The 12,175-nt window shown below is 39.9% G+C and overlaps 1 protein-coding gene across 4 annotated transcripts in view; it reads right to left on the reverse strand.

Moving 5' to 3' along the window:
* Nucleotides 1-12,175, reverse strand: part of TBC1D1 (TBC1 domain family member 1) — an 81,324-nt gene that overhangs the window by 32,851 nt on the left and 36,298 nt on the right. For all 4 annotated transcript variants that reach the window (XM_083459777.1, XM_083459779.1, XM_083459778.1 and 1 more), the window contains exons 3-9: nt 9,251-9,784; nt 6,793-6,882; nt 3,915-4,019; nt 3,596-3,728; nt 2,349-2,440; nt 1,477-1,587; nt 349-477 (exon numbers count right to left, since the gene is read on the reverse strand). In XM_083459777.1, coding sequence (XP_083315903.1) covers nt 349-477; nt 1,477-1,587; nt 2,349-2,440; nt 3,596-3,728; nt 3,915-4,019; nt 6,793-6,882; nt 9,251-9,784 — 1,194 coding nt within the window. The remainder of the gene's footprint in view (nt 1-348; nt 478-1,476; nt 1,588-2,348; nt 2,441-3,595; nt 3,729-3,914; nt 4,020-6,792; nt 6,883-9,250; nt 9,785-12,175) is intronic.

Consider the following 12,175-nt stretch of genomic DNA (forward strand, 5'->3'; position numbering starts at 1 on the left):
ATGATTCTTTGCAATAACCCCGCAAAGTTCTCACTGTGCTGAGATCATTATTAAATTTAATTTCCTGAGTGGACTAAGAATAGCCTTGCTCTGCATAAGAAACAACAGCCTCCTTCAAAAAGGTCACTCACACTGATATTTGCAAGCAACTTGGAAACCAGCAAAAGCATGACCGCCAAGTACTAATTTAATAAGTGAACCTTTTGCATAGTCATCAGTGTTTTCCTTCCTTTCTATTTTAAGAAATCACCAATCAAATTACTGGATATCTGCACTATGTTAAAAAATTCTTTCAGTTAACATATACGATGCCATCAGACATAAGATAACAAAATTAAAGAGCCTTACCCGAGATAAAATACTGTCTAATGACTCCGTCAGTGACCTTTTAGCCTTGCTCTTCAACATATCCAGTCTGAACCGGGGTGTGTTGCTTGGCATCTCATTTCCCATGGCCTCTACTGACGACTGTGACGTCTAGAAAGTTAAAATAACAAACATTTGTTTAAAAAGAGAGAATAAGGACAAATAGAACAAGTTTCCATAGAAGACATCCTTCCATGTTTTCTAGAAGTGTCACACAATTTGTATGACGCCCGTTCTGAACTTAGAACTAACTTGGAACAAAAAAGTTCTAAAAGGCTAAATATTTGTTGCACGGATCAGATTTTCCCCCTTACACAAGGAAAGGAAAGCTTTCCCCTCCATTCAAATCAGCTCCCACCCCAAAATATGTCCTAGAGACAGCAATTTGGATTGCATTTATTTCTTGTGTACAAGTTTCTGGGCAGTCAGAACTGAGAGCCAGGTGGTTGAGGGGAAAGAAAGTAGTATTTCCAAGGAAATGTAAAGACTGTATCCAGTTACTGGAGAAGATGGTTGCCAGAGAAAGTACTCAGGGTCAAATATGGATGGATGCTTGCATAAAATAATGGCAAAGGTTCAAGCGGGCTTGCACTTATGTTGTAGTCTACTGTTCAATTCAGTGCACAGCTACTGCCACAGGAGAGCATTCTGCTTAAACTAACGTTGCTTTCTCTCTTCCTTTGCAATGGCATATATTCACCACTCAGAGCAATGTTAAAATAGACACTTTACTACTTCTCGCTGGTTGAGGTAGCCTGCACATGCTAGTTATCTAAATGCAAGGATTTATATTTTTTAAATTTCATTTTTAATTCATGATCCATTTATACACCACTTTGCGCTATACACAGACACACACACATCTCAAAGCCGTTGACATACACAATAAGTTCAAAAAACCACATCAAATAATTCACACAACAAAATACATGCCAGTTATACAGGGCAGCATTTAAATATGTGATCCTCCCAGAAGGGCTGTGCCACATGTTTTCAGAAAATATAGATCAGGTCTCACGTGCAGACCTTTATAGAAAAGGCAATTTCCTTGTATGCACCAATAGATCTTTTCCAGCAATAACAAAGGGGGGGGGATTTACAATTGCCTACCTGCTTGGCTTCACTAAGGTGGATATGATCCTTTTGCTTTTCCTCATACATAACTCTCAGGACAGAGATTATTAACTCATTCTCCTTCTGTTCATTTCTTGGCCTTATTTTCTGCAATAGGAAAAAGGGAAGATCTATATTAGCCATCCAGATTTTGCCCTATTACTTAAATTTTGTCAGGACATTGTATGGTTAAATTTCTGCTTGTACCCTAAAATACCAGTAGATGGCAACAGCATCACAAACTAAACAAATTTAGCTAGCAAAAAAAACACACCTCCAAAAACAAAACCCAAGCTGAGAAAAAAGGATTACACTGCCCCGTATAAATAAGTAAATAGGCGATTCACAGTGGAGTGAAGATACAAGCAGGATCAAGGCAAAAATAAATAAATTGCCCCCTTGACAGATTTAGACAGAAGATTTCAAGATATGACTACAACAAGAGAGGATAGCCTGCCATGTAACATGGAAGTGTGGGTGGCCCTGCTGTTTTGAGAAAAGCAAGCCCTGTTGGGCTTCTACATGGTTTCACACTTCTTTGGACAAGAGCAGATATGCGGACCACAGAAGTGTATGAAGTCAGTTACTGTGATCAGTTGCTTCTGTCATTAATTGCCAAGGAATGCCAGAAGCAGCAATCCCAGCTCCTGATACTAATCTAATTGTCTCCATAAGAAATCTCTCTCTCTCTCTCTCTCTCTCTTTTACAATTTCCAACATTTTAAAAAGAATTTCCAGTATTTTTCACTAGTGAGCCAAGGGTCTGTTGTTGTTTCTTTTGATCTACCATAATAAATATCTGAGTACTTTAAAGGACATATTTCCTGTTCCACCCCACCCCTTCCACAAGAAACAGGCAAGACGGTTACCTGAACTTCTTCAAAGACCGAGGCCTGCTCCTGGTTGTTCAGCGTTGTTAGATGCTTTTGGATTTCTAGTTTAGTTTTAGAAGGATGTAACCCTAACAAGTAACAGGCAAACAAATTTAAGGTAAACAAAATGATTTTAGACGGGTTGTATCTGGCTACAGTCAATTCAGAGTAGACCCACAGAAATCAATAGTTTTAAGTCCGTCACATCTACTGATTTCAATTGTTCTATTCTGAGTATTATCACTTAGTTGGATACAACCCAATGACAATACCTAGTCAGGCAATATTCACAAAGTCAGGTCCATCTAAAATAAGCTTTCCAGACAGGGACTACGCTCACCACACTAAGGTGAAAAGCAGAGAAGCAAAAAAACCCCAAAAACCTGAAGTGACTGTGACCACAATCTATGCTTTCACAAGCAAGGGAAAAGAATAAGCTTGGAACAGGAAGAAGACCCAGACAGCAGCCAATCACTGGGGACTTGGTTATGGATGCCACCTGAACAAACCCTGCTGAAACTTGGAGGAAGAGAACCAAGTGAAGACATTTTGTTTGATGCTAAGCAAACTGCACTGGTTTAGCTACAGCCAAAACCATCTTTCAACCAGTCCTTTAAGATATGAGGGACAATCCCTTCTGAAGTTTAAAAGAATCCTAGGTACAGTCGTACCTTGGAAGTTGAACGGAATCCGTTCCAGAAGTCCGTTCGACTTCCAAAATGTTTGGAAACCAAAGCGCAGATTCTGATTGGCTGCAGGAAGCTCCAGCAGCCAATCAGAAGCCATGGAAGCCCCGTCGGATGTATGACTTCCAAAAACAGTTCGTAAACTGGAACACTCACTTCTGGGTTTGTGTTCAAGAACTAAGTTGTTTGAAAACCAAGGTACGACGGTATACCTAACACTTTTTTAAAAAACAAAGACCCTTTTTTGGGCTTGCAAAAACAAAAACAAAAAAAACCAACCTCAACAACACCCTCTTGGCCTATTTTGCCCCCAGTTTTTCTATCCAGCACATGAAAGTGTTGGAAAATATGTTTTTAGTATTTTGGACCTTGTAATATGCAAATATTTGCCAGACAAGGACTTTTATCCAGACTTCTCGAGTACTGTTCAAGTAGCAAAGTTGTTTTTAAATACACATAAGTTTGGCAAAGTACTTCATGCTTGATTGTTTACTTAGCAATAATCCATACACATGTTTTTTTTTAAAGCAAACATGTACCATGCTGCATAATTCCTACCTTCTATCCTTTCACAGAGTTTATGCAGGCACTGCATGGGACATCCTTCACAGAGTTGGACTTGTGCTTTGGCAGTTTGTTGTATAGCAGCTACTGTAAAAGCCTGTTTCAAAGTCATCATGATCTCATCAACCTGGAGCAAAGAAAACTAGGGGTGAAGACCTGGTATTTAAGAAGGCTAATGAACAATGTATTGACTGCTATTCTATATTAGCCCAATAGTGACAAATATCAAGCTTCAGAGTAAATAAGAACCTTATATAGAAGACATTCTATGTCCAGCACCTCTTTGTTGTTTTTGATTTCTAAAGGTTCTTACCAGAGCTTCATCTGTACATTGAAACACGTAACAAACGAAATGGAAGCCTCCATTTTCCGAAGGCTCTCTGCAGATAAATCCAAAGTGATCCACATGTCTAATTCCCTACAATAGAAACAATTATATCAAAGATTCATAAAGGCTAGGTAAAGGCTTGTAATTAGTCCTCTAAGCAGCATCTTAACATACAAACTTTTGTGAAAGGCATGCAAAATAAATATTAACTGCAGGAAAATAAAAGTAATCCATTGGGAAATAAAATATATATACACACGCATATTATTCAATGAAAGCCCAAGATTGGCAAATCTAAACTGCCTCAGCCCAGTGAATCTTCTATTTGGATTACAGTGGCACCTTGGGTTACAGACGCTTCAGGTTAAGACGCTTCAGGTTACAGACTCCGCTAACCCGGAAGTAGTACCTCGGGTTAAGAACTTTACCTCAGGATGAGAACAGAAATCGCATGGCAGCAGTGCAGCAGCAGCAGCAGGAGGCCCCATTAGCTAAAGTGGTACCTCAGGTTAAGAACAGTTTCAGGTTAAGAACGGACCTCCGGAACAAATTAAGTTCTTAACCCGAGGTACCACTGTACACTGTTCCTTAGTTGCATTTGATTTGTACTGAGACCAATGGGACGGAAGTCCTGACTTAAGTCCACTGGTTTTAATGGAAGTTAAGTGAAGCTAATGTAGTCTGGATCTAATCCAATCCATTTCTAATTTCTAATGAAGAGATTAACATGTTTCTTAAAAGGAGAGAGGGAGAGAAGAGAAGCAGAATATCAATACCATTGCTTGGTATGGATCTCAGTGCCCAGAGCTTGACATAAAAGTAATCAGTAGGTTGAGTGGTGGAGTGGCATTAAGCCCAGAGAGCCATGTACTAGATGACATTTCAAAGAGCGGCCTTCAAGTTTCCATTTTGTTCATGAAAAAAACCACAATCCCTTCCTTCTGTCAGCAGTCAAGTTCCCAAGATATTAAAAGGAGAACAGCCAGCCAATTGCTTTCAAAAACATGAAAGCACATAAACTAATTTCTTCGCCAGCAAACAAAGTTAGGCCCACATGTTGCTGATCACGTGGTGGAGTTGACAAAATATTTGGAGAACTTTAAAAAAAACCAACCAACCCTCAAGCATCACTTGCTCAACTGAGAAGACACTCAGAAGACACTGAAGCTCCCTGCTTCAGTAAGTGCTGGTGCATGTGAACCCCATGTCCAATTCTTAGCTGAGCTAAGATGCTTCCAACCCCCTGGAGTTCTTAAGGGATGTAGTTGACAAAACGCCCCAGTTTAGATTTGAAGATGGGGTAAAATCAATAAATGAGAAAACTGCATGTCTCTAATTGCAAGTTGTGTTGCATTATGGGAGCTTTAAAGCTTTAAGTCTAAGATGCCCAGGAGCCCAACAAAACACAACATGATTAAGAAATGAAGACTCTCTGACTTGGCAAACATAACAAGAAGTAAGAGATGAATGAGTTAAGCAACAAGGAAATTCAGGAGACAATGCTTATGTAGCATAGAATATCCCTAGTTTTAGGATTCAATGTAATTCAAGGCCAGTAACACTGCAAAACAGTATGGCAGTGAATACAGCTCCCAAAATAATAGTTTTTATAGGTACAGTTTGGTGCCTACAGGCAGATATTGTTCCCATGTGACCTTGGAACATTAAAACATACAGCACAATTGTTAATGAATGAATGCTATCCATGAGGAATTGGGTAAATACTTTCATAAACCCAAACTTCTCAGATTTTTACATTTTAATATCCATTAAGGTTGTGCATCTCAAGTTATAGAATCTTGTTTCATAAGAACAGAAGCAAAACAGAATGATTTTCCCATCTTCAAACCTTAAAGCATCACTGCCAACAGTTACCATGGAAACAGTCTGTGGCTGGCGTCCAAGGGAGGATGTACAGTTGTAGCATATGCCCTCCTTTCTCTAGAGACAGCAAACAGGAGCATGTGTACAGTTTTTCCCATTGGTTGGGCCACTAGTTAAGCAATCCAAAGGACTGGGAGAGGGAGTTGGGTCATTAAATTTGGAATTTATTTCCTGTTGGTCTGAGAAAGCTAAATTTTGACCTTGAGGGCAACCTGCTAAGTGCTGACTCACAGCTTTCTCTCTCTCTCTCTCTCTCTCTCTCTCTCTCTCTCTCTCTCTCTCTCTCTTTGACAAAAGTTCCTTTACTGTCTGACAAACTTCCTTTAGAAAGTAAATTTCTGGGATTTGTGTTAATTTACTTCAAGATCCACTGCAGGTAATCTTCTCAAACGTACTGGGGTTAACACAGTCCTTGGTTATTTGAAGGAATGTCACACTCAGTGAGCTTTGCTGCCTTCATGGTTTGGACAAACTGGGGAGGGAATCGCTAATTGCTGGGGGGAAATATGCTGAAGTAGTTCATTGCAAATGAGACAGAAATACTAATATTACAGTGCTCCTACCACATACTGACTGCAAAGGGCGCCACTACAATGGTTTTAGAAATCTACCCTGACACACATTTCTTAAGTGATAAGAAAATCACTCTGTCCTTCCATCAGAGATCAGATTTTAAAGGGAGCAGTTTTTACAAGTTAACTGTAAAAAAACTGTTACTTTCTGCTCACTCAAATTTTAGGTTATTTTCTTCCCTACCAGTTTATTTCCTGCACCTAAATGATCACCCAAAACTTTATAAACCATTGCCACATATTCCTCTGCATGTCCCCTCCCTTCTTTGAGTCATACACTGGTTTTAGGGCAAAGATCCTGGCTTGTTAAATGGTGTAATGGAATTTAGTGGGAGAAAACCACTGCCCTGTTGTGGAAAACAACACCCAAGTTTTTAAGAACCAAGAAGGAATCAAAAGCTTGGTACCTGAGAGCAAAATGAAATTTCCTTAAAGCTTTTCTCAATAACTACTTTTTTGGTATCAGGACTGATGATGTAAACTTCAGACTGGCCAATCTGAAAAAAATAAACAAAATATTAGTCAGTTGCGCCCTTCAAAATAATTTGTAGACAAAAATATGATTTTCTGAGACTCTAGTGGGTGTGCTGAATTTTGCATGACAAATCAGCCACAATGCAAACTAGGACTTTCATATTGTATTTTAGATTGCTGTAACTCGTCCTGGAACCTTCGGGTGAAGGGTGGGTAACAACCACCACCACACTTGTTTAGGAATTTAGCCCAACCCTGCACACGGCACAAAAGGAGCTGCCTTATACCCAATGAGACTATTTGCTCATCTAGCATCATACTGTTTGCGCTGTTATTCGCCAGGTACATTACCTGCTACCTCATTGTTCTAACTGGAGATGACATGTGCTCTACCAATGAGCTATGTTCCCTCTCCCTAAAGATCCACAGTACGCATGAGAGCTTCCACACAATCATTCCTTAATAGCGTCAAGAGAGGAGACTTTACGTTTTTCCATTTATGTGCACCTGCCACTGACAGGAGTTCCATATGCACCTCAGAGAACTTTCTGAGTTATAGACTGAAGTCAAAGTTATAATCATGAGTGAAAATGCAATGTCAGTATTTCCCACAAATTTAGCTCATTTTCTTTCTCTTTGGTAAGCTGGCATATTGAGAGAAAAAGCGTGCCATCTTATGTGTCTTTGAAATTTAAAACAGGTTAAACATTAACTGATCGATATAATCTAGTGTTACTGGAAGGCAAATGACAGAGGGCTTCTTCAAACATTATACCTTTCAGGTTGTTTCAAGAGTTTACCTAAAAAAATTGATGTGTGAATGACAGGTTCTTGTTTGTGAACACTTGTATCGTACGGCCATACTGTCTCCGGAGCATTAAAGTGTTTGGGTATTGTTCTAAAATCATTTACTCCAGGATATCCCAAATGAAGCCACACTACTGTGGAGGGAAGTTGCTTGAAGAAGGCTGTTTTAGACATTACCTCATTGTCTGTTAAAGCAGAGCTTCATAGGGGAAGCCTAGCCAGTCTTCTTCTGTTCTGCCCAATTTTAATTGGAAGGTCTTTAAAAGTATTACACACATTTAGGCTTCCATCTTACACATGGTCTACACACACAAAACAAGGGCTACTTAAAATGCAGTTATGTTGAAGCTGCTCCACATGCCATAGTTTGTATGTGGTAGATACAGTATGGAATATTACAGGGTGTGATCAGGTACAGAATACCAGTTTAAGGCTTGAGATTTTACAGGACTACTATCATAGTCTGTAAGCTTTAAGATGTGGTGGGGCTTGGGGGGGGGGGGAGTGAGCTGTGCTTACTTTCTACATTGATAGAGGCCCGGGCCTAAATGGGAGACCCACAATTTGCACAGGTTCTTAACTCTAACTATGTGAGGACACAGTGCAGTTGCTCAGTGGTGAGGAAGTGCAAGAACCAAAGTACTTTCCTTTATTACTTCATATCTATTTCCTTAAAAAAAGAAGAAGGAAAATGCCAAATGTGAGAAGGAGTGGTGCTGAATGGGTGCATTTTATGGAGCTACAAGATCAAGAGCCACAGCACAGAAAATAAATTTTAGCTGTGATCCTGTAAGGCTGAGTTTGGCTTTGAGGACAAGTGATGCAGATTTATGCTACAGTAAACAGAAAGCACTCCATCGTTCTCTGTATAAACACACACACACCTGAACTCAATTAACTTCAAATCAGCTAGCAGCAATGCACAAAAGCTCTGGATATCCATTTCTGTAACCATGTTATCCAGTGTTCAGAGATGGTATCAGAGAACCAATGCGGTGTGGGGGTTACTGAGTGTTGGACCTCGGGCCTGTATACCTGAAGGAGCGTCTCCACCCCCATCGTTCAGCCCGGACACTAAGGTCCAGTGCCGAGGGCCTTCTGGCGGTTCCCTCATTGCGAGAAGTGAAGCTACAGGGAACCAGACAGAGGGCCTTCTCGGTAGTGGCGCCCGCCCTGTGGAACGCCCTACCAACAGATGTCAAAGAGATAAATAATTACCTGACATTCAGAAGACATCTTAAGGCAGCCCTGTTCAGGGAAGTTTTTAATATGTAATGCTGTACTGTTTTTAACACTGATTGGGAGTGGCTGGGGAAACTCAGCCAGATGGGCGGGGAATAAATAATAAATTTATTATTATTATTATTATTATTGGACCATGACTTGAGAAATCATGGTTCAAATCCCCACTCTGCCATGGGTAACCTTGGGTCAGTCACTGCCTCTCAGCCTAACCAACCTCACAGGGTTGTTGTGGGGCTTAAATGAAGAGGAGAAGAACTATGTGTGCCACCTTGAGCTCCTTGGAGAAAAAGGTGGGAAAGAAATGCAATTAATCAATTAAACACAACAACTCTGTTTTACCGTGAACAACATTATCCGGTTCCCAGCAATATCCGTTGGCTGAACGTTCTGCCCGTGAATAAATCGACTTTTTAAGTTCAGAGAAACAGCATCTTCATCAAAGGATCTGACAAAGCTGTTACTTGTCTTCAGGCAACCTGCTTGTGAATCTCTCTTGAAAGCACAAGAACGCAGTCCGGGCTGAGAGTAGGATTTCCGCATCGGCCTTTTCTCCTGTTCTTCATTAACTAAGGGTTGGAAGACGGATCGGAATTTATCACTTATGGAAAATCCTCCAGAATGGTTGACAGTTTCATGTTGTTGAGCCAATGGACCAGAATCCAAGTTTTTGGTATAACTAACATCATTAAATTTTTCAATACATTCATCTATGAGGGCTGGAGGTGCATTTTTGTGCGCTACTGTCACTCGGCCACAGAATAGCACTTCAAATTTTTTGCTAAAAGGATCTTCCACATCTGAGAGGTTGTTCTGAAACTCTTCCTGCCGTGCAATTTTTCCTGCTTGTCTGATAGTGCTTATGATCTCAGGCACCTGCAAGAAAACGGCAATATCAGAGCCACTCAAATAAGAGGAAGAACGTAGGGGTTTAAAAGTGACAGAAAGTGATGTGTGAATCAGAAAAACCACTGTACAAATTAACTTTGGAAGCTAGAGGCATCTTCATTATTTGGCCACCCCAACATTAAAGGAAAACCAATATATGTGTAGTTTGCCATCACAGATCTAACCCAACAGAGAGGATTATCATATCACAAAGATTTTCAATGAAATCTGATCACACATTAAGCTGCCAGTTATCAACACTGAGTGAAGAGAAATCAAGTGACATACATGCTTGTGTGTGAACTTGTCCTGGAATACAGAGGCTAAGATCCAAAGCGCTATGCACAGTATTCCTCATGTGCATGGGAGCTTTTTATGTACTCTAATCCCAAAGCTGTTTGTGCTCTCTTTTTAAAATCCATTGTCTTCAGGTTTTTTTTGAACAATGGTAGCTGTGTGTACTCTTGAGAACCACTTAATGTGATGTTCAGGGCCTGCTGTCATAAGGGGAAATCAGCAAACCTTTGTGCATACCTAATGCCCTCCTGTTCCTGAACAAGAGAAAATGTATTTGGATTAGGACCAGAGTATGTGTGTGCATTGGTATGTTCTGGTATGAAAGGAGTTTCAGGCAGTCATAAACAAAGACAATTGTCTTTAGGGAAAAGTAAATATAGCTCAGCAAAATGCAAATTTCAAACATGAAGCCAAATGCATGACTCTAGCACAGGCATAGGCAATCTTTGGCCCTACAACTCTCATGATCCTTAGCTAACAGGACCAGTTGTCAGAGATGATGGAAATTGTAGTCCAAAACATCTGGAGGGCCGAAGGTTGCCTATGCCTGGTCTAGCAGGACTGCTGTTCACAAACAGGACCATATGAGATGGCCAGATGATATTACTGCCCACACCAGGCTGCTGTACCCTAAGAAGGGGTGATAGCAGTATGGGAAGCAACTTTGTCAATTACCCACCCACCCACAATTCTGGTATTAACAAGTTACTGGCATGGCAAGGAACCAAGGATGTGGAAGTAGCTCCCAAACCACAAATGTAACACTGAAATCACACCAAATTTTCTGGCTTTAAATTTTTTTTTCTTGATTCGAAACTTGATGGTATTAGCCTGTAAAATACATACTTTTTTCAGATTATACCCTCCTTTCCATAGAAGGCAGCTTTTCAGAACAGAGATGTAGCTGCTCAGAGTGAATGGTGAAACAAGCAGTGCAGGAGTAAAAAAGTAAGACCTCTGCTCTTAGAACCATCTCTCTACATAACTAGAGAAATAATGTCCCAGAAAGCATCAAACAAAATCCCTTCTGGAAAACTCTTTTCCCTTTGTACGTGCATTCATTTGTGTGTGTGTGTGTGTTTTTTTTAATGCAGGTGCAAATTTCATCCTTAACTGTAATAGAAAATATTTGCCTCTGGATTTGACAAAGACTTCAGAAGGTCTTTTTATAGATAACAGACATATTTCGATAGCATTAGTCAGAGGATTACAATAAGGAAACAAGAATGGTCTGAAAATGAGACAGGAAGAATTACTTCATTCTCTGAGCATGGTGCATGACTCAGTCAACATACAGTTTGGTTGCACTCTGAACTAATATTAAGTAGTTGTTTAAAAAAAGCAGCTGAGTAAAAGCAGAACTTGCCCTCTTGCACTTTGTAAAATGACATGCAATTTTGATGGCTCTATTTAAATAATAAAGGCACTGAAAAAATGTCATTGTTCTAAGGCTGGTATGAATGAGGACTTTACCCATATTTAGTATTAGCAGTACAATGCTGTAAGTACCTAGCATTTATTTGGTCCAGGCAAAACTTCTGAGTACTACTGAGTTTTAATATTTTGCCTGTGACCAATATGCGAAGTTAGAATGCTCATGTTTTATGTTATAATGCTTTTTTCCTTTGAGAAAGACCCTGTCGTCCTCCAATAAAAATTAGGAGATGAAATACTACTGCTATTTTTATAAACTTTCTTTTGCAAATAACTGTGGGTTCAGGTAATTCTAAATACACAACTTCCCATTTCATACATGTTATAGTTAGGACCCACAATCACTAATTTAGGACTGTAAATAATGATTTCAACATCAAAAGCTGCCTTAAAGTGAATCAAACTACAGGCTTATCTAGGTCCCTAGACCATAGCACCTTTTTACATAACCAAGAGGTTTGTCCTTTGTTATACACAGAAAATATACCATAGCTCTAACAAAATTACTTGCTGTAGGTAACAAGCAGGCAATTTATAGGCAGGCAGGCGTAGATTACAGGCTAAAGGTGACCCACAGTGGCAAGCAATAGCTCCTGAGTTAGAAATCCAAGCCTCTTTCTGTCTTCTAGGCACAAAGACAGTAGTACG

The sequence above is a fragment of the Podarcis liolepis genome (assembly GCF_965112155.1).
Source record: "Podarcis liolepis genome assembly, chromosome: 9".
Classification (NCBI taxonomy): Eukaryota; Metazoa; Chordata; class Lepidosauria; order Squamata; family Lacertidae; genus Podarcis; species Podarcis liolepis.